Source organism: Parasteatoda tepidariorum, chromosome 7, assembly GCF_043381705.1.
Source record: "Parasteatoda tepidariorum isolate YZ-2023 chromosome 7, CAS_Ptep_4.0, whole genome shotgun sequence".
Classification (NCBI taxonomy): domain Eukaryota; kingdom Metazoa; phylum Arthropoda; class Arachnida; order Araneae; family Theridiidae; genus Parasteatoda; species Parasteatoda tepidariorum.
The window spans coordinates 81273622-81296374 of NC_092210.1; the positions used below are offsets into that span (position 1 = coordinate 81273622).

The window sequence follows — 22753 nt, forward strand, 5'->3', positions numbered from 1 at the left end:
TGGTTAAAAATTTGCCTCTAACTTTTCAAGTCAGCATTATATTTCTGGGCAATTTCTTATGCAGACAAATTTTTATGAAGACAAATGGTATTTGCTGTTCGATTTTATAAACTCAAGATTATGTCGCAACAAAATATTTTTCTCAGAATCATAAAAGAAGAGAAATGCATGCCTCTACTATCTGGAAATTTGGAAAAACAAGTCCATAAGTTACCATTCTAAGATGTCTGCTCTTAGAGAAGCGGGAAAAAAAATAATAATGGAATCGCGGGGGGGGGAGAAACAGGGAAAAAAATGCCCCGGAAGGGAAAGCATTGAAAAAAGTACTATATTAATTATTACAGAAATTTTAAGTCCGACTCGATTTAGACCGTTGAACTCGAGTTTATTGTAATTAAATAATTATTCGAGCCTAATAAGACATTTTTTAAACATAATTAAAATACAAAGTTTAATTGGAAGTTGATTGAAAGATGCTTTTAATATTTTATATATTTTTAATACAATTATATAACAGTATTGTTATAAGTAGTTTATCGATTCGTTGTAGTCTCTTTATCGTTTAATAAGTTAAAAATATTAACGGAAATGATAAAATATGTTTCAATTTGATACAATTTATTAAAAATAAGTAGGAGAAAAAGAATCTTTTTAAAAAAATTGTGTTGTAACCAGTCGGATATCCTTTTGTATCAATTATATTTTTAAAAAAAATATCTAATTGCATTTGAATAAATATTTAATTACATTAAACTGAATTGGTTGTTAAATTCGTATTATTACTAACCAGGTGCTCTTTTTACAGTTCACCTAAATGACAGCCAGCCATAAAATGCATACTTAAAAATAAATCTTAAGACGGAGGAAAGAAAAAATACCACATACACAAAGTACCTACATAGAAAGTAATAAAGAATGAAAAACTTACAAGATTCTCTTGCAAAGGTAAATTTGAGACAAAATAATATCCAAAAATTTTATATTTAAATTGTATTTAAAAGAAAAGCTTAAAATTAATAAAAATCTGCCCCGAAATAATCGCCAAATAAGGAAATCGTCGTTGCATGTCATTGTAGATGTTATTTTGACATCAGACAAGGTTTGTGTGTTTTCGTACGTAATGCCATTTTTGTTAGAAGTAGTTAAGCCACTTTGGAAGGTTTTCGAATAATAAAATATGTATTAGTTAACGTTTTACGATTATTAAATGGCGGATCTAACATTTATTTAAAAAAAAACTTATTTCATGTAATACAGTGTTGAGTCAATGCATCTAATAGAAATAATGAATACAAAACCATTTAAATTTAAAAAGAAAAAAGATTAAAAATAACTTTTCAGACCACTGTTATATATTCTCGTAAACGAAAAATGAAACATTTGACTAATTTTTATAGAGATAAAAATTTAAAAAATAAAATCTGTGAATGATGTTGCAATGGTATCCGAGAAGGATGATTAGTTCCAGGTTTTATCCCGAATCGAATCCGTAACTAAATCTCTGAGCGTATTAATAAAAAAAGATGGAAATACTTAAGGTAATAATTCTGATGCTATTTTTTTTATCGTGATGCAGCAAAATTGATTGAAAAGCAATCAGGGGGGGACGGGGGGAAAATGAGCAAGTAGTTGGTGGATCCTATAGTAAAACTAAAAGAAATTAAAGTAAGGGAGTAGAACAATCAAGCTATAAAATATATATATTTTGTAAGAAATCTAACAGGAACGAAAACATAATTATAGCTATTAATCGGACGAAATGGCTATAATTGTATTTCAAATTGAATGCCTTATTTACTAAAGGGAGAAAATAAATGGACTGACCGTAAAAGTTTTATTGCAAACAATAAAATATAGTTTTTATTTCTGAGCAATATTTTTCAACTAGTGTTCAGTTCTGTTGTGTTAGAATAACTATGAAATTGCTAGTTTCCTCTTCCCTGTGGTTTAATATTTTGAAGAGACAAAAGCTTGTTAGGTACGTTAATTAAATATTATGAAATCTTTCAAAAACTATTAATTGAAACCAGAATAGCCATAGAACGACATTATTAATAAAGGTAATATCTTAAGTTAATAACGTAATATCTTAGTATTATTGCAGTTAAAGAGATTTGGTTTCACAGATTAAGCGTCCGATTCTATTGCAATAGAGCTTAAAGCTTATCATTTTGTTCGGTTGCCATAGCAATTTATTCCATGAACTTGTTTTCACAATTCATATTTAATTTTTGGTAATTAAAAAAAATCTTAAATACTTTTTGCGAAAGAGATTATTCAACTTTTCGAGAAAAAATAATGAATTTTTACTGTCGACACTATAGCAAATTCGCACTATAGCAATAACTGGACCCGCCTTTTAATAGTAAGACTTATTTCTACAATATGGTTGAAAACCCGAGGTTTTAAATGTTCATAGGGACACCGCAATAGGAGAATATTTCAGAGCCCCGCAAATGTTTTTTGTTTAAACTAATTGAACTTAGCTCAGTTTTTTACAAAAATGATTATGCTTTTATTATAAAATTTTCGCGCGGGACTTAATTGTAAATTAAAAATTGTAAATTGTTTGTAAATTAATGTTTTTTGACTTGCATTTTATACAAGTATTCTAAAATATATTTTAGTGATCACAATAAACTTAGGTGGGATGTGTTTAAGAATTGATACTAGATACTTTCTCATTTATCATATAGATATTTTTCTGACGTAATTATATTAATTTAAAAATACCCATAAAAAGTAATCCATTTTAAAATCAAGGTGAAACACTTTAACGGAGGAAAATGCCAATCAAATTGTTATTATTTAAAGAAAAAATGGAAATTTTATAAATAAAATGCCTAATTTATTAAAAACGTTCCTTTTATTTCTTTTACATTTTTGTTAACTTATTTTCGTATCTGTTAAGGTGAAATTTTACAGTCGAAATTTTGACTATTTTTCGACAAAACAGTGTACTCAAATGTCTTATGCAGAGCACTATGTCTAATAATAATGACAATTACCTCATAATTGTTACACAAAGACATTTAAGTTGCTAAATCTTCATTTTTATCTCTAAATCGAATTTTTCGTTCATCAAAATTATCAACCACTTACTGACTAGCTAAATAACTGAACGCTCTGTGTCTGAAAACAATTTTTTCCTCATGCCTAGCATCGCTTTCGGGAATGAATCGTTGCTTAAAAATTTAACCACTTTCCGACTAAGTGTTTAAAATTTAACTGTATTTCTGAATTGGTGGAAATTACAAAGATAAATTGTTTTCTGAACAGCTATAAAAGAATTTTTCAATCTATTTCAAAACCTATCGGCACTTAATGCCCATCGAAAGTTCGACCTCTTTCCAACAAGCACTCATACTCAAATTTCAACTAGCGCCTGATGCTAATCCTATATTGTCCTTTAAGTGGTGCGGAAAAAAAACTGACAGCTATTTTATCATTCAATATGTCTACCCCTTTTCTACTTAAATTAACTGGCAGACATAAAACTAAAATAAAAATTTTGAAAACTATTTTTTTTAAATGTTTCAAATTGGAAAAAGAAATATTTTTGTCAGTTTTTAAACGGGTGTTAAATTTTAACCAACATAAAGCAGATTTTTAAGTCATAAACACTGAAAATATGCTTTTTGTTTTGCCCATTTGAAAAACGTAATTTTTAAAAATTAAAATTTTTTGTTTTTAAATGCAAATGAGATGTTTAAAACCCTGCTATTATCTTTACTCGTTTCTAGTAATTTAATGTTGCAGTCATTTCATCTTTGATTGTTAACCAATGAACATTTTTAACACTGTACGTTAACACCGCCGTTATATTTCCTCATCACTCTTCGTCGCAATGAGTCCCCTCAGTCACGTGCTTCCTTCCATTCGGCGAGAAAGAAGGTCCTCGTTTGACAGTTGAGATAAGTTCTCTTTTCTGGTAGATTCGTGTTTTGTTAAAAGCTTCAGATGCGTTATGATTTGCGCAGAAATAAAATAGAGGATCATTTTTCAAAAAAAATGTATAAAGTTTACAAAATTTTTTGTATTTTTGCAAAATTAAAAACATCTTAATTTTTTTTAAAAAATGGTGAAAACGTATCTTGTGATAACGTTTTACGGATATAGTTTTAAAAATGGTTTAAAATATTTATATCTTTCACATAATTTACACCAGCAAAGACATCCATATTTATAATGGAAGTTAAAAAAAGTAAAGTTTTTTCCAATTAAATTTTAGCATTTAACTTATTGGTTTTAACCTGAGTTAAATTTTTTTTTATAACAATTACATCTAATGACATTTTATATAATGGCAAAAAGAAATTACAAATTGGAAAAAAGAAACATAATACATATCATGTTTTAGAATTAATCTTAGGAAGTTTTTTTATTATAAAAAAAAACGCGTTTAAATATCAATCCAACATTGCAAACAATAGTATAACATCTGGGAAAACCATGAATATCTTTCCGTGTATTAAAAGTTTTTTAAAAACATTTATAAGAAAAGATTTTAGCTATGTCATACTACATTTTTGCTCTAAAATTAAAAAGAATTATATATTAATGTTGAATAATTTTATATAATTTTTACGTTATGGTTTAGTTGTGTTCGTATTCGTTTATGTTTACTTGTTAGATAGCTTTAAAAGTATAAACTTGGATTTTAAAATTGAATAATCGCGATTAATTTGATGTATTAAGGAAAGAAAGAACATTCTAAAAGTTCATTTATATAATAAATAAAACAATTGTAATTCAAAAAAGGGATAAATTAACTTATCCGAGAAAGGAATGAAGTTAAAAAAATTTCCGTGCAACAGAATGCGACCCTATTTAAAGATTTTTGCCTTTAAAATTCCAGAATTGATTGTCTTCCATTGAAATAACAAGGAGAAACAGAAGGTTGAAAATACTCTTTCTCGATTTGCTCTACAGTCACGTGATTTAACTATGACAAAATTTTGCATGATGTGCGCTATCTATTATATTTCACCTATATGTTTGAAACACATTGATTATCGTTGAGATATTTAAACAATGTTTTAACTTACTTCCACATTTTTAATTCACTTTGCTAACTGCAATTTTATAATATACAATTAAAAAATATAAACTCCTGACTAACATAATACATATTTAAGAGTTGCACAATTGACAACGAAGTAATTAGAATCGCTCTGAAAGTATAATTTTTTTACAAAAATTGTCAATTTCTTGCTAGCCACATTTCTATCAATTTAAATGGCAGAACTTTACATTGAGTCAGATCACATTCGGCAAGAAAGTGTCTCATGAAATTAGGGGGGAAAATGATATCTATTTTTAGAAAGGCCCGTATTGGGCACAACTGCGAGTAAAATCGGTGTTCTCCTATGCAGTAAGTAAAAACTATTTTAAGTTAAAACTTTAAAACTATTCTTTTAAAGCTATGAAGTGTATTTAAAAAAAACTATTGTCTTTTTACTTTCTTTTGGCTCTAATTAAATTATGAACATGAAATTACTTTATTCTCCCAGGAAGTTTTTCATCAGGAGAAACTTATAAATCACTAACTCTCATTTAAGGCTGTTTTTCAAAAGTTCTGCCGTCACATAAAAAATCGCTTTTATTTTAAACGAATAATATGTTATTTTCAGAACTGTTGTAAGTTTTCTATAGTTATTCGTGACTTCTAGTTCAAGTTAAGCGAATCTTTAGTTGGAGCCTTCTATGCTTATTCTAAAAAGGTCGAAAAACGTAAAATGAAAAGTGTTCGTAATCTAATTTCATAATATTAAAAAGTTATTCAAATGTTGCACTGTAGGAATTCATAAAATTGTGCAAAAATTGAAATTGCGAAAAATATGCTGTTGATTGATATTGATTCTGATTATTTTTATCTAGGTAAAAAAAAATTTCGCCAAATGGGCGAGTTTGAAAAAAGAACTTAATAACTTTTAAAATAGTATTTAATTTATTTGTTCGTTCTAAACCTCATGTAATTTTTTACGGCAAGATGATATTTATAGCCTAACATTATATCTTTACATCAAGTGTAAGGCACCTAAGCTATGGCTATTTTACTTTCCTTAGCAAAAGAGCTTTGAAACACTGCTAAACATTTAGAAAAAGGCTGTTACACAATTAACATTTTGTGTTGTTCGCACTCTTTGTGTTTTAATTTTCTACCAAAAGACAGATTTTCGAACTATAATAAGATATTTCATTCAGAAAACTCAAATATATATTTTTTTAAAATTGCACTAAGAACGTCTAAACTTTTTTAAATGTCACTAAGAAATAATCCTCTAAGTTCTCTAATTATGAAAAAAAAAGTTACCGTAATGAAAAAAATAATTCAAACTACTGTTTGCTTTTGAAAGCAAAGAGTACCTCTAAGGTTCAACTGAAAAACTGAATTCTACCTCTAAGATTCAATTTTAAAAAGAGGTGAGAGGTGCATTTTCTGAAATTCTGAGGAGGAGTACACTTTTTTCGATTTTTTATTGATATTTCTCACTTGATTCCATTTTTATTTTATTTAATTTTTATTCGAATTCCCATAAAATGCAAAAAAGTTAGGTAATATTGAGTAGCGCTGTTTCCAACCCTGAAAAAAATAATCAACATCTTAAGGAAAAAACATTTTTTCTCATCCAATTCCCATTTTTAGGCAATCGAATCAGACCGGGCGTATAAAGGGAGCCAATTAACAATCCAGCGATCTTTAACGACTCTTTTTTTAGGAGATTTTTCTCTTTGTTGGGTAGTTGGTCGCAATTATAATGTAACTAGGCCGGGATAGCCTGGTCGGTGGGGTGCCGGGCCCATGTGCAAGAGTTCGTGGGTTCGGTCCCCGCAGGTCGAAGACTCCCCTGTGGTGGTGACTGATGCACGTTAAATCTGTCGAGTATCAAAGTCCTCCCTGTTCCCATAACAAATCAATACCTCTAGGGGTACTGATACAGGAGTTTCCTTGTCTTCTGGATTGGTTCAAAATTACAAGGCTACGGCGTTGAACATTAGTAGTCGTGAACCCAAAAATTGGGTCGACTGTTCAACGGCGGTCATAAAATAAAATAAAATTATAATGTAAGATTTTATTTATTTCTTTTAAAATTTGATACCTAAATTAAAAAAAGTCGAGAATCAAATTTTTATTTATTTATTAAGAAAATGCAAAACAGGAGAGACGTGTGCTGAACGCCGCTAGATTGGAAAATCGCATGGTCTTCGGATATAAAAATATACAATACTGTATTAATCGAAGTGAAAAATAAACATTTAACATGTACTCGGTAAAAAATAATAGTACAAACTAGAAACTCTCTTGGGAATTGAAATTCTATAAACTTCTAGTACCGCTTCTTTTTTATGCAGACTTCATTACTGAAAAGAGACTGTGTCGGTATTAAAAAAAGAAATTCCGATTCCCAAGATATTTTCTATTAAGTACTGCAAGTTTTTACGCAAAAAAAAAACACAATTTTATATGTACCTTTATGTAATACTCATTTTTAGGTGCTTCAGCCATGCTCAACCTACGATTAGTAAAAGTTATTTTTTCAAGAATGGAACAGTGCCACTCTCATGCTTGACTATAGGGGAAGTTTTAGACAAAACTGCAGATGACTATGGAGATCATATTTTACATATTTCTCATCATCAAGGGATTTCTAAGAGCTATTTGAATGTCAGAAATGAGGTACAGTCACAGTTTCAATTTCATAACAGTCAATATTGAAGAAAGAAAAAAATTTTCTCGCCAATACAAACATTGCTTTTTAAGAACATTTTTCAATCGTGTTAAATAATGGGAAACTGCCCCTCTGCTCGCTTCACCAACCCCCACGATCGCTGAAATGTTTTATTTTCTTAATATTTCGACAATAAATGTACAATTGCATTAAAAATATATTCAATGGGAAGATCCCATTAAGTTCCATGACATTAATACAGATTTATTTTTTGATTTTATTGGGAGAAAATGTGTACCTAATTCATTTCTTTGATTATATACCATTGCAACTTATTCTAAAAAAATTTATTGCGAAAGTGATAAGGGTGGAATTTGTAGGTGTTACAAATACTTACAAATTGAAAGATAACTTTGCAAATGGGAGAAGTTTGAAATTAAATTTGTTAGATTAAGACAGTGACTCCTTTGCTAAATCAACCATTTATATCTATCACCCTTCTTACAACTTAGCTAAATTACACATCACCGTTTACGTTTCGTTCAGACAATTCCGGCTCATTAAACTCTAGATTCATCTCAACATAAATTCTAATTTTGAATAACTTACTAATTGTAGCTGAAGAATAAATTAGTACCCAATCTGTGTTTTAATAACTATAGTTTCATTTAAAAAAGTAAATAATAGTTGTCTCACTTTATACCGCTCTTAGCCATGACTGAAACGCTACGCATAAAGTGTGTTTATCTATCCAGAAATCAAATCGACAAAAGAATTGTTTTTTAATGACGTAGTTTAAAAATGAGTAAATTTGTCACGGAATACAAGAGTGAAGATCAAGGGGAAAGAACGGTTGTAATTCGTGAGAAAAAACGAATTTCATGGCGAAGAATCGTTTTTCCCTTCGCTATGTAATAAGCCTCGAGGAGAACCGATTTTCCACAATATTAATTTTTCATCTCAAAACGATACAGATTGCAATCCGGTTGACATTTTTGCGAAAAATTGTCATAAGCATTTCTCCTACCCCTTCATCTTCAAATAGTTTAATTATATAAAGATGTGTTGGAACAAGCATGCTCAGAAAATAAGTGAATTAACTATTGTGTCATCAATAAATTTACTGTTGTTTTTTACCTTATTAGGCCGAAAAGTTAGCTTCTGGTCTGATAGCGTGTGGTCTGCGCAAAGGTGATAGACTGGGTATTTATAGCCCGAACTGTATAGAGTGGCCAATAGCTCAATATGCTGCAGCTAAAGCTGGTTTAATAGCGGTAAGAAGCCCTTCAGCAATTTTCATTTTCTTGTAAACCTTACTGTACTTTTGAAAGACAAAACCGTTATCGAAATTCAATGAATCACTGCTAAGGACCATGGAACTGAAAACATCCAAACCTGCTTGATTGTTACAGGAAATAGAGAGGAGTAGAATGGCAATCCAAAGAATCATTTCCAAATGACGAAGGTTTTAAGGATTTCAGTACCACTTTCCTCAGTAGTCATTCGTTGAAATTATCAAAAGCCTTTTTTTTTGTTGCTTATTTTAATAATAAGTTGCAATCCCTAATCAATACACTTTATTTTACTTCATTTGTAACAAGAATTTCTAAAATTTATCACAGTCATTAACACAGGACCCTCTTTCTCATGGCTTTGTTCATTTTGCATTACTGACTAGTTTAATTAATGCTATAAATACTGTAGAAATAGGCTTCTTCTGGCTTATCCAAAAGAATTTCATAAAGAAATGGTACTAATTTCTTTAGGGGAAAAAATCAAAAAATTTTAATACTATTTTTGACAAAAAATCATAATTTATTTATATCAATTTAGGTACTAAATGAAAAAATAAATAAACTAGTTAAATGTAAAAAAAATAGCCATTCTGGTGATTATTATTATTTTTTATAACAGATAGATTGATTGAAATTAAAAAAAAATAAGTTTGTACTTTTTAGTAATGGAATGTTGATGGAGAAATGGTTTCAATTTGTTTAGGAGAACTTTTAAAATTTGCCATGCTATTACTGACGGCAGTGATGTTTAAGTAAATTTGATAATAGGCACTGCTGCCATTATGGTAATAACTATTATTGCAGTAACATTGTGAAATTTTAATATAGATATCGTGAAAGGTTTTTCACGACTCCTCGAAAGGTTAATTATGTTGTTAATTATGAAAATTGTTCATTATGTGAATTTTTGACTATCAGAATTCCACCTCGAGCAATAGCATTATAACAAATAATACTGAATATAGTTAATTATTCATTTCGATAGGATGAACTTCTATAAAAATGATTTGCTTAATTTGATAACATAAAACCGCAGGTAAGGGCAACAAATAGTTAGAGAAGAAAATATTGAAATTGTTTTTGCTGAATTATTAGTGCCTTTTAGTTAAATGCATGTTTTCGAAGTGTTTATCAGTTCCGAGTGGTTGATTACTTATTTTTTTCACACTGTACAAAGAACGGGTATTCATATTGTTTAAAATAGTAATAATAGCGAGATATATTTGAATAACTCACTATTTCTTTAATTTCAACGAAAGGAAAATGATCTCGTTGCTGAACGTTAATATAAGAAACTAGTGGGCTGCGCCCCCTGCTCGCTAACGCTCGCCAACCCCCGCAGACCAAGTTCGCTTCGCTTGCTACTAACTTAGGTACATTGCAAATACACAAAATTCTAAGAATTTAAAACAATCACTCAAATCCATATAACAACTTTTTAAAAAAAAAAATTACATCTTTTTAATAAATACTAAGTCATTAAAATAAATTTGAATTCAAATAAATGACATGTAATTCGTTAAACCTATTAGAAATGTGCCACAGTATAAAATCTTAAAGCGTAACAGCACGACTGAGACTCATTTTTCAATGAATAACTAATAACAATAATAAAACAAATAAATTCGTGATATAAATCAAAAAGCGTCAAATAAATTCATAATATATAAAATTCGTGAAGAAAAGCTCTTTCGACAAAATACTAAAATAGAGATCTATCGACAAAGACTACTCACTTCTGCCTAGCTTAAGATTATTTCCGTTTCCGTTTTTAAAAGCACTATACGTTGAGCCACCTCAGCTATATTTGGCATGTGACATTTTTAGCGGCAATCATTGGTCTATTTTCTATCGTTGCCATTCGGGGAGTTGTAATGAGGCTTTTTATTGTCGCCGTGTAAGAGAAATATATATATATATATAATTTGCAGAGTGGTAATTATGGTTAAATATGAAATCAGATAGGAATGTTACATCTGTNATTTTTTATAACAGATAGATTGATTGAAATTAAAAAAAAATAAGTTTGTACTTTTTAGTAATGGAATGTTGATGGAGAAATGGTTTCAATTTGTTTAGGAGAAACTTTTAAAATTTGCCATGCTATTACTGACGGCAGTGATGTTTAAGTAAATTTGATAATAGGCACTGCTGCCATTATGGTAATAACTATTATTGCAGTAACATTGTGAAATTTTAATACAGATATCGTGAAAGGTTTTTCACGGCTCCTCGAAAGGTTAATTATGTTGTTAATTTTGAAAATTGTTCATTATGTGAATTTTTAACTATCAGAATTCCACCTCGAGCAATAACATTATAATAAATAATACTGAATATAGTTAATTATTTATTTCGATAGGATGAACTTCTACAGAAATGTTTTGTATAATTTGATAACATAAAACCACAAGTAAGGGCAACACATAGTTAGAGAAGAAAATATTGAAATTGTTTTTGCTGAATTATTAGTGCCTTTTAGTTTAATGCATCATTTCGAAGTGTTTATCAGTTCCGAATGGTTGATTACTTATTTTTTTCACACCGTACAAAGAACGGGTATTCATATTGTTTAAAATAGTAATAATAACGAGATATATTTGAATAACTCCCTATAACTTTAATTTCAACGAAAGTAAAATAATCTCGTTTCTGAACGTTAATATAAACTAAACTCAGTTGCGAGACAGCCCATAGAGGGACAAGGCCTACTGTGCCCATCTCAGTTTTCTTGACCTTGGGCTCTGGGGTGCAGGAGCAGATGTTCCGATCAGGTGGTCAGTTGGACGCAGAACCCCCAGTGTTTAGTTCCCAAGCATTCTTGGTACTCATTTATCTACCCACTGAAGGGACCCGAGGATCGAACCAGGTACCTGCGGCACGACAGCGTGAACGTTATATGAGAAATGTAAAATTATCTCGTCATTGGACATTATTCCCAATAAAAGTAAAAATAGTGTCAATAAAAATCAAATTATCTCACTTCAATTTAAACAAAAGTAATATTTCAAGTTCTGAATTTCAAAAATATGGCTTTAAAGCACAGCCCTCTGTTCTTTTTATTTTAAAATCCTTTAAGAGGTATCTTCAACACTAACATAATCCAAATATGGTGTGGACGCATAATTATTCTCATTTCATTTGATATAGTATGTTATAGTATTTATTATAATCATGAAGAGAAGGTATAACTAACATTATTTTAGGTTGCAATAAATTACGCATGTCAGCCATCTGAATTGGAATACTGTCTAAAAAAGGTAAGCATTAAACATTCGACACTGAACATCTTTTCCTGACTGAAGTTTATTCTAATAAATTGTTATAATTGTTAGACTAGCTGCAAAGCAGTTGTGTCTTACGACAAACTGAAGCACCAGAATTATTATGATGTATTTAAGGCAATCATACCTAATTTGGAAAACAGTGACCCTATGAATCTCCAAAGTGAAAAGTAAGTTGTTTTAAGTGATTCTAATTAAATTATTACGCTTTGAACTCATAACTGATAATGTTTTACGTTGCCTTCTAGGTTACCGAATTTGAAATTTATAATCATGCTTTCTGACGACACTAAAGAGTAAGATAGTTTCAGCATTGGAAGATCAAGGGAGAAGGACCGTTTTGTTCATTTTTCGCAAAAACAACTATTGCCAACTTTGAGGGTTATTTAGTTTTAACAAATCAAAAAAGTGAAAAAATCCTCGTGAGTTTTTGTATATTGAAGATTGGCATTGATGGGAAAAAAGCGGTTATGCTTGAAATTCGCTTTTATGGACATAAACCGTTCTTCTCTTTTGATCTTCCTTTCTTCATTTAAAACATTGATAACATTCGAAACATTCATTTAAAACATCTATTACTGTATCAATATAGCCAAAGCAAAATATATCATTACAATTGTGTGAAACTAAAACAGAACACATTAAGTAAAAGATATATTTTAAATAAAACATATCAAGCGAAAAATAGAAAATAAAATGTAATAAAAATATAGATAGCACCTTGGCGATAATTATTTATTGTCAGACTAACTACCATGGAAATATCATTTCAACAATTAATTATTTAATTATCTATTTCGCGCATACTTAATAAAACGATATAATGGTTATTTTTTTAAAGAAGATGTTCTTCTTTTATTTATTCTTTTTAATTGTAATTCTAGTACTCACAGTTCCCAGAAAAAAAGTGCTACAACACTTTTTTTTTCACATTACATTCAGTAAATAGTTTAGTAGACATTGCCTTAAAATTTACTTTTTTTTCTTTTCTTTTCGCTCGGTGGCTGAGCGGTAGCGCTGTCGTGGCACAGGTCCCTGGTTCGATCCTTGAGACGGGCAAGGTTGACTCCGCCTTTCATCCCTTCAGTGGGTCGATAAAATGAGTACCAAGCGTGATTGGGAGCTAAACACTGGGGGTTCCGGGTTGGGCTGACCACCCAACCGGAGCATCTGCTCTTGCACCTCAGAGCCCAAAGGTCAAGAGAACTGAGATGGGCTCAGTAGGCCTTGGCCCTCTATGGGATGTCGAGCCACTGAGTTTAGTTTCCTAGCATAATTAACAATATTTTCTGTTCATAAATTGAGATTTTGTAGTTGAAAAAAAAAATGTTTTAAAAAAATGCTTTAATGAGAAATTTATTTGATAATGTTTAAAATGGTTTCTAGATATTTGAAATTAACAAACAAAAAGTAGCTGAAAACTTGAGGATTAGATAATTGTGGATAAAGATGTCACTTTTTTGCCCTCTTAATCGATTTTTCTTTTATTAAAAAAAAGAAAGAAAAAACATATCAAGATAATACTTGAACTGTAATTATTTTGAATGGTCTTTAAAAAAAATATGGTGAAAAAATCTGAAACGTATTTTTTTTTTTTTTTTTGTCGTTGACAGCAACACTATATGAAAACAAAAAATTACGGAAATTTTACAACTAGAATCACGAATTCGGAGCAACAAGAAAACTGAAATAAAATGAAAGTATTCATTTTTATTATTTTTCCTTGAGTGAGCATAAACTCCAGACATTTGACAGCTTCAGCACTCTTTCTTAATATTTCTTCGTAAAAGCCCGTTGATGCAAAAAAAAAAAAAAAAAAAAAAAAAAAAAAAAAAAAAAAAAAAAAAAAAAAAAAAAAANAAAAAAAAAAAATTTAGTTTAGATAAAAAAGAAAAAAACAAATAGGTTGTATAGTTAACACTCCCTTGCTGTGAAAAAGTTTATAAAATTTGAGTAAATGAGTTTTACTGAACTTTAAATCATTATTTCCTTTTATATTGAAAATTATAGCTGAATATCCGTTCCTAGTACAGTATATGAAAAATAAAACAATCAATAGAAAACTGTAAACATCACTACGAAATCATATAACTGACAGACGTATACCAACGTCATTAATTCCATAATTCTATTTTTAATTTATTACTTTATTTTCATTGACGGTGACTTTACGTTATAAGATTAAGCAGAACACATTTTTAGCAATACATCCCATCAAAATAAAGATTAATTGTATTCAGTATCATTTGGCACGATACTGTTGCTTAGGCGAACTCGTGATAAGTCAAAATTTACCACAATCAAGTGGTTTTCTCTGTTACCTTTTCCTTTTCGACGGCCCGTAAAAGTATCTTACCTCGGTATCTGTATGAAAACAGCACACTATTAATGCAGTTTTAATAGGTGCCAAGTACACAAATTGCTTTTGCGTTTGGAACCGAGTACAATATTACAATTGCCATAATACCAAATTTATGACGATTAAACAGCATGGCAAAACGTTTCTCCTAAACGCAAATTACTACCATTTCTCCATTAGCTTAGCTTTTTAGCATTTAACTTCGCTGTACTTAACTTATTCTTTATTCCAATTAGTACCAATTACCAAAATTAATTTAGCATTGCTGGAGAGGCGATTTTTTACGGTTCCTTTAAATAAGTACATTTTCACCGTTACTTTTGCCTCTCAGTACATAGCTTATTTTTTTCATTTCAATTAGTATTAATTAGCAAAATTAAATAAACATCATTGAAATCAATAATAGTATGTCGAATTTTTTCCCTAAACATTTAGTACCAATGATTTTGCTTTTTCGAATTTAAAAGTATAACTTTAAATAAAATAAACACGTATTGTAAAAAAGTTTCGGAATACTAATTTGATTACATAGTCCGCCTATGCTATCACGTTCATGTTTATTGCTGGTCAATGGATCGATCATGTTGATCGATCGCACCAATAACTCCTTTTCTATTAATGAGATTTATAAGAGAGCAATCGTCACTGATGTTATCTTTGAAATATTTGAAAAAGCAGAACCATGTATAATAGTTTAACTTTTGTTCATGAACGATAATGATGCTTAAATATTTCTCAGTGTTTTTTATTAATGGCCTGTTCTAAATGAACATGAAAATTCCATTTTTTAAACGATTCTCCTGAGCAATCTATTGAAATTGTTTGATCTGATTGGAATTTTTTCAGGTCTTTTCGATTCAAAGTTACCTCTTCGGTGTCCCCTGCTGGTTTCAATTTTCGTATTTCCGAGCAGATTGTAGGTGGAATCGAGATTTTTGACGTTCACTACTCAGAACAACTATATTACATGTTTTATCATTAGTTCAAACATTTACATAATTTATTTAAAACTTAAAAAACTGTACTGAACTTCGATAAACAAAGCATCCACGAATGTGAAATGATAATATACTTTGATTGTAAACAAACAAAACCGTGTTTAAACTCTTCTAGTTGTAGATAATTTTATAATATCACTAAGGAAAATTCCATTTACACATTCAATGAACATGAGCAAAGAATCCAAGATGTCTGATGGTTGTGTATCAGTGGTCTTCTTCTCGCGTTGAGGGTATCTCATTCTCTAAGACAGTTTTTCATTCGGTGTTTCTAAACATCCTTATAGCAAATGACAAAACGGATACAGTATTTAAAATTCACAATTTTTTAAGGAAAATGAATTGATTTTATCATTTTTGATGTTGTTTTTTGAAAATGTTTTACTTATTTCAGAGGAATAATTCGATATAAGGACGTCATGAACATGGGAAACAAAGAAAGTGATACCATTTTAGAAGAGGTCAAAAAACATCTGAAATTCGATGATCTTCTAAACATTCAGTACACATCAGTAAGTTAAATGATGCACTTGTAAAAGTTTTCATATAGTGATATCAGTACTGTAAGCATAATTTTTTCATACTTTTAGTAAAGTTGCAAATGTACTTACAATTGAGGCTTTAATCACCTTTACAGAAACAAGACTTTTTCGAATCTTTATCGAAATAAAGTTGGAGAAATTAATAATATCAAAGGTTTCATTATTCATTCACAATATTTTTAAGCTTCTTTTAATAAAGCATCTTGTTTTTAAATTCACGGCAATGTACTTAAGGGTATTTATTTTCTTCGCCAAATCTAGTGTTATACGCTTTAATAGTGTCTTACACTCGAAGCAAGTATTTCGACTGTATATTTTGCTGAAAAGAGTTTTCTAAGATTTATAACGAACAAATATTTTATATATATTTTTAAAATATTTATGAAGTTTTCTAACAATCACACATTTGGAGAGATTTTTCCCCTTAAATGAAAATCAATAAAATCAACGAGCAATTCTCAATATGTGCATATTTTTTAGCATATACAATGCAGCGCTGGAATAACTTTTCCAGTATTAAAAAATTTAGATATTGTGAAGTTGGAAATATTGAAAAATTAGATTCAAATGCTTTTCATTTTCACTAAACTGCAGACAAAAAGCTTAGAAATTTAAGGAATAATAAACTTTTTAAAAAAAAGCCAATTTAGCGAGATTTTTCCACCTACATAAATATCAAATTTTATCACTCAACCCTGTCCCGCCCCCGCCAGTGGGCATCCAGGGAACAAAAATAAAATTAGGATTAAAAAAAATATTTATCCCTGGGATTAAAAAAAAAATGAATTTTTTTTAAATATCAAATAATTGAGCAGAGCTTCCCACTCCACGCTATTACAGATACTCTTTCATAAATTGGCTACTTTCACACATCACAACAGAGAGAAACATCAATGCACTGAACAGGATGCGAACCCGCAACCATTGACTTCGGAATCAGGCTTACCGCTCGGCCACCTGACCAGCTTTTTCAAATGTTATATAGTGTTATTTTTTATAACTAGAAGGCTTCTCCCCCTGCTCGCTGACGCTTCCCAACCACGGGAACGGCTTTCGCTGTTCCCTTCGGATGGCTAATTGCTTTGCTTCGGACTAATTGCCTTGCTTGCTCGCTCATTGGCTAAGTTGCTTCTCTCCAGCTTTGTATACATTTTGAAAACTTTAGTTTAGAATAAATAGTTCATAAAACTTTTTAAAACCACGTACATATAAGCGTTTTATATGATATTTTACTGGTTTGCTTTACGTTTATGCCGACGCGTGGAAAAAAAATCTTTATAACCACAAAATCTTTATAATCTAATTTTATAACCACATACGTATATGCGTTTTATATAACTCTTAATGGGTTTTTTTTTCTTATGCCAACGCGTGAGAAAAAAATTTTTTTATCAATTTTATAATCACGTACGTTTAAGCGTTTTATGAAATACTAGCGGCATCCGGCGACCAGCTGGTAGAACCTTTTTAAATAAGTATATTTCCGTGTATTTCAAAATTCAAAAGCGAACTGTCAAAAATAAAAACAATTGCTCAAGTGAGAGTGAATTTAATTTCAGTATCTTACATTGCTCGTATGATATCATGGTGAATTTGTTTTTAAAATGTTTAGCACAACATGTGTAGCACAACATTTTTCAATGTTTGCTAACGCTGTTTGCTTTAGAAAAAAATGCTAATTGTAAGAAGGGCACCTTTGGATTGTAAATCAAATTAGCAGCTTTATCAAAGTCAATCTGTGCCCTTTTTTGCTACTATTTATTATGCTAGCCAATTAATTTGATTTGGGTTTTTTAGGCAAATCGAAGCAAACTTTGTTATAAGTAAGTTCAAAAAAATACACAAATCTGAAAAAGAAAACAATGCATTTTAAACCAAAAAGTAAACTTTAAAAAATAATTTAATTTAATAGCAATGTCAAGAACTATAACATCGGTAGCATAAATAAACAAATGAGTATTTACGTTAAGAAGTTAAAATGAGTCTTGACATTTATCTGACTCGTTTAATCGGTAGTTAAAATGGAATTAAGCTTGCGAAGTTTTATATAAAATAGATCGACATGTCATTTTCAAACTCATTAATAGAGGTCACTGTCTATAAATGAACAAAATTTAACCTAATAGTTATGAATAACAGTAATTGTTACTAGGACACAACAGTCAAAATAGCATATCATTCGCTTAAAAAGTATTATTTCCTAGGACGACAGTACAGCTTTAATTTGGGTTTTACTATAAGAAAAATATTTACGTATTTACAATTTCATGTGTTTTAACCTCTTTTCAGGACAATTTATAAATCAGATTTTTTATTGGTTTATTTAGGGAACTACCGGTGCACCAAAAGCGGCTGGGCTTTCTCATCATAATATTGTCACCGGCGCCGTCTCTTCCTTACAAGCAATGGAATATAGTGCGGAGGTAATAAATATTTATTTTATTCGGAAACTTAGTTATATTAAATTTGCTTACATTTTTTTTTTTCGTGAGATTGGTTTGAATTGTTAGTGATAGACAGTTTTCTTAATATATGTTTTAATCTTTTTAAGGTTTTTACAAGCAATTAACTACAAAACTAGCGAAATGTTTAGTATTTTTTTAGCAATTTAAATTTTCAAAAATAAATAAATTCCATAAAATTCCTTCGTTTTGACTCGTTTAATAAAATAGAACTGAAAAAATTATCAAATTACATAAAAAATTTGTAGAAATCAGTATTTAATTATAAATGAACAAAATAAGTTTGGAACTTTTTTCTTCTTTATTTATAGTTTCATAAAGTTAAAAAATTATAATTCTACCATTTTTGTCATTATCTAACTTTTCCAATGACTTACGTTTTAATAATAATCTAAATGAGAAATATCTGCACACTCTACAATGACGGAAGAGTGACAATGTTTTTTTATTTCTCAAGGGATTATAGGATCCCTCCTATTATTTAAAGGATCAACTTAAAAGATTATCTTGTAACTTTGGAGTTGTTTGGATCATGCCATTTTTCATACTTAGTACTAAGGTTTAAAGCTTTCAGAGGTTTGAGGAACAGACAATAAATTACGAAAGAAAAGAAATAGTTTTACACACTCTATGCCAGAAAATCAAGCTATAAGCTTGTATCAATTACTACGATTATTATTTGCAATAACTGCATAAAATTTTGTAAACCTAGTTTAAATATTTATGGAAATATAGTCATTTTTATAAAAAAAACTGATTTTTGTTGCCTTATTTACTTACGACTTTAAAAATATTCAATAAATTAAGCATAATGTTTGGAGCTATTATAAGAGTACTAGTGGGCTGCGCCCCCTGCTCGCTGACGCTCGCCGACCCCCGAAAATTGCTAAGCAATCTTATATGGTTTGCTTCGCTCGCTACTAACTTAGTTACATTGCAAATGCACAAAATTCTAAGAATTCAAAACAATCATTCAAATCCATATAGCAACTTTTTAAAAAAAAAAATTGCATATTTTTGGTAAATACCAAGTCATTAAAATAAATTTGAATTCAAATAAATGACATGTAATTCGTTAAACCTATTAGAAGTGTGCTATAGTATAAAATCATAAAGCGTAACAGCACGACTGAGACTCATTTTTCAGTGAATAACTAATAACAATAATAAAACAAATAAATTCGTGATATAAATCAAAAAGCGTCAAATAAATTCATAATATATAAATTCGTGAAAAAAAAAGCGCTGTCGGCAAAATACTAAAATAGAGATCTATCGACAAAGACTACTCACTTCTGCCTAGCTTAATAGTATGAGATTGCCGCAGCTGATGCTCTCTCAGGTTATTTCAGCTTCCGTTTTTAAAAGCGCTACATGTTGAGCCACCTCAGCTAGATTTGGTATGTGACATTTTTAGCGGCAATCATTGGTCGATTTTCTAGCGTTGGCATTCGGGAAGTTGTAATGAGGCTTTCTTGGTCGCCGTGTAAGAGAAATATATATATAGATTGTTTTAAAATTTGAAAACAATTCGTTAGAAATTGTGCAAGATATGAGCATTTAAAGTAGTTCTTTTATACTAAACACATGCGGGGGGAAAATCATAATTTTGATTTCATAATTTTTTAAATTTTCATAAGTATTTGACAACTAATGAAAAAAGTCTGATTTGAATACCATGAAAATTTAGAAAGTTTCAAGCAATTTTCGAAGTAGTTTTTGTACTTTTTAAAGGAAAGCTCAAAATGATCAGGGGTTATACACAAATTTAATTTTGTATAATTGGAAATTACACTACCCTATAATAACTGGAAAGCAAGATGTAATTGTATAAAGTAAGAAAACATTTGAAGTATAACATACTTAAAAAAGAAGTTGGCACTCCACGCTCTGCACTGACACTATTAACCCTTCTAGGTATGCTTCTGACAAAATTATGATATACAGCTGTAGGTATTTGCTTCCATTCCTGCAACAAGAATTTGGCCAGCCATTATAGATTTTGGACGCAGTTCCTTGGCCTGTAAACGTCGCCTCTACTTCGTACCGCAAATGTTCCGTACCGTTTAGATCGGGATTCTAAGCAGGCCAGAGAAGATGTTTTACATCAATATCAAGATACCACTCCATGATATGACCCGGACAGTAGCTATCCTGAAAGTAACTTTCGTCTATTCTGTAAAGTTGCCTGAGCGTAGGTAGAACCTTATTGTCCAGAATATCCCTGTCGGCATCCACGCTCAACCTACCAGAAATAGAATGCAATAGTTAGAGATCATACCACGAAGAACATCCACAAGCAAGCTCACCACAATCACCGAACTTTTTTTTTTCAAATGGCAGGCACTGAACATTATTCTTCGCCTAAGAAGATGCTGGAATTGGGGCACCTGTGAACCAAAGTCACGGAGGCGAGCAACATTAACCACGCCACACTGCCACAAACCCGTTTATAGGGTGGGCCACATTCACACATCACACACAACAGAGGACAACACATAGAGAGAGAAACATCCAGGCCCAGAGCTGGATTCGAACCCGCAGCCATTGGCTTTGCAGTCAGGAGCGCTAACCGCTCTGCCACCTGGCCGGCACAATCACCGAACTTGACAGTTGGAATTATACCCTCATGTAAAAAGCGTTTACCTGGCATTCGCCATATCCAAACTCGCCTAACCGACTGGAAGAACTTGTAGCGAAACTCATCGCTCCATAAAAGTTTTTCAATGGTCTACAGTCCAGTGGACTACAGACCAGTGGCGACGTTTTCTTCACCAAGCAAGTCTAGCTGCATTGTTGGTCGGAGTGATATTGGCCTTGTGTGCTGCAACGCTTCCACGGATATTGAGGGTATGCAGCTCCTTACGCAAAATACAGTTGTGCGCAGTAACGTCTGTTGTCAGTTGAAACTCATTGTTGATATCTCAAAACCACTAAGTCTGCTGTCTCTGAGACATATTATCACAGCTTCAAACAGAACTAATGACTTGACTACTTCACATATCGTATTTATATTTAATACAGAGATGACGTGTGCACATTGAATTTGAAAAAATATTGAATGCAGATGGATTTTATGTAAATTCACTTACGTATTAGCTGTTGTTATCATTGTCATCTTTAATATATCTTACTTCATAATACAAAATGAAATTTATGGAAAACCCCTTATTGTTTTGAGCATTCTTTTAAAAAGTACAAAACCTACTTAGAAATTTGCTGGAAACTTTTTAAGTTTTCAAGATTTCAAATCAGACTTTTTTCATTAGTTACCACCCAATAAAATTATGGAAATTTTTTTTGTTGTTTTTTTCGGGAATGCGCAGTATAAAAGAACTGCTTTAAATACTCATATCTTGCGCAGTTTTAAATGTAAAATGTCACATCCAGTTAAAAGTTCATGACATTATAAGTATTTCTTATAGTTAGGATGAGCTTGACCCCTGCAATTTAATGGGTTTCCTAGCCGCCTTACTTGAAACGTTGCTCCCGCTGATGTCATCTTTTTCTTGCACTTAATAATTTCTATCAAAGAACATAATTTCGAGACAGTTGATAAAGCTAAAGTAGTCGAAGCTATAAATGACATTTCAAAAAGTGCTTCAACGTTTGAAAATTGTTTTTGAAGCTATGTATCAATGAAGAAGGAACTTTTATTTTGAATCCTTTTAATGCGTCGTCAGATCTATAGAATTTCTAAATCATCTTTGCATTGGCGTGAGTATAGAAGAAGTAAGCAACTTTAAAAGATGTTCGTTCTCGGAAGAAAAAGAAATCTCTTGTAGGATTTTCACAATTCTTTTGTACAATTCCTTTTTTAAATAATTAGTTGATTAACTCGTTCTTTTATTTTTTTTTAAAAAAAAGGCTGAGTATACCATTAAAGTGATAAAAAAATCTTTAAATGAATAAAAAAACTTTAAATATATGAAAATTAGTGTTGAAACCACATCAATGGATATCAACAAATAACTTCTTTCCTTTAAAGGAACATAGTATTGGATGCTGTCAAGTACCTTTATTTCATCTTTTTGGTGTCATGTTTGGAATATTCTGGCCTTTGTTTAAAAAACAAACGATAGTTCTACCTAGTTCGGTGCATGACGGGGAAAAAAATCTAGAGGCCATAGAAAAATATAG

The 22753-nt window shown here is 30.5% G+C and overlaps 1 protein-coding gene across 1 annotated transcript; it reads left to right on the forward strand.

Moving 5' to 3' along the window:
* Positions 1-1834: 1834 nt before the first annotated feature.
* Positions 1835-22753, forward strand: LOC107447477 (medium-chain acyl-CoA ligase ACSF2, mitochondrial; the record flags this gene model as incomplete). Its single annotated transcript, XM_043045868.2, is given in 9 exon segments — positions 1835-1978; positions 7498-7681; positions 8819-8947; positions 12175-12228; positions 12304-12422; positions 12501-12548; positions 16004-16121; positions 18479-18574; positions 22602-22753. Coding segments are annotated over 9 exon segments (962 nt in total), but the record flags the coding sequence as incomplete, so codon positions are not given.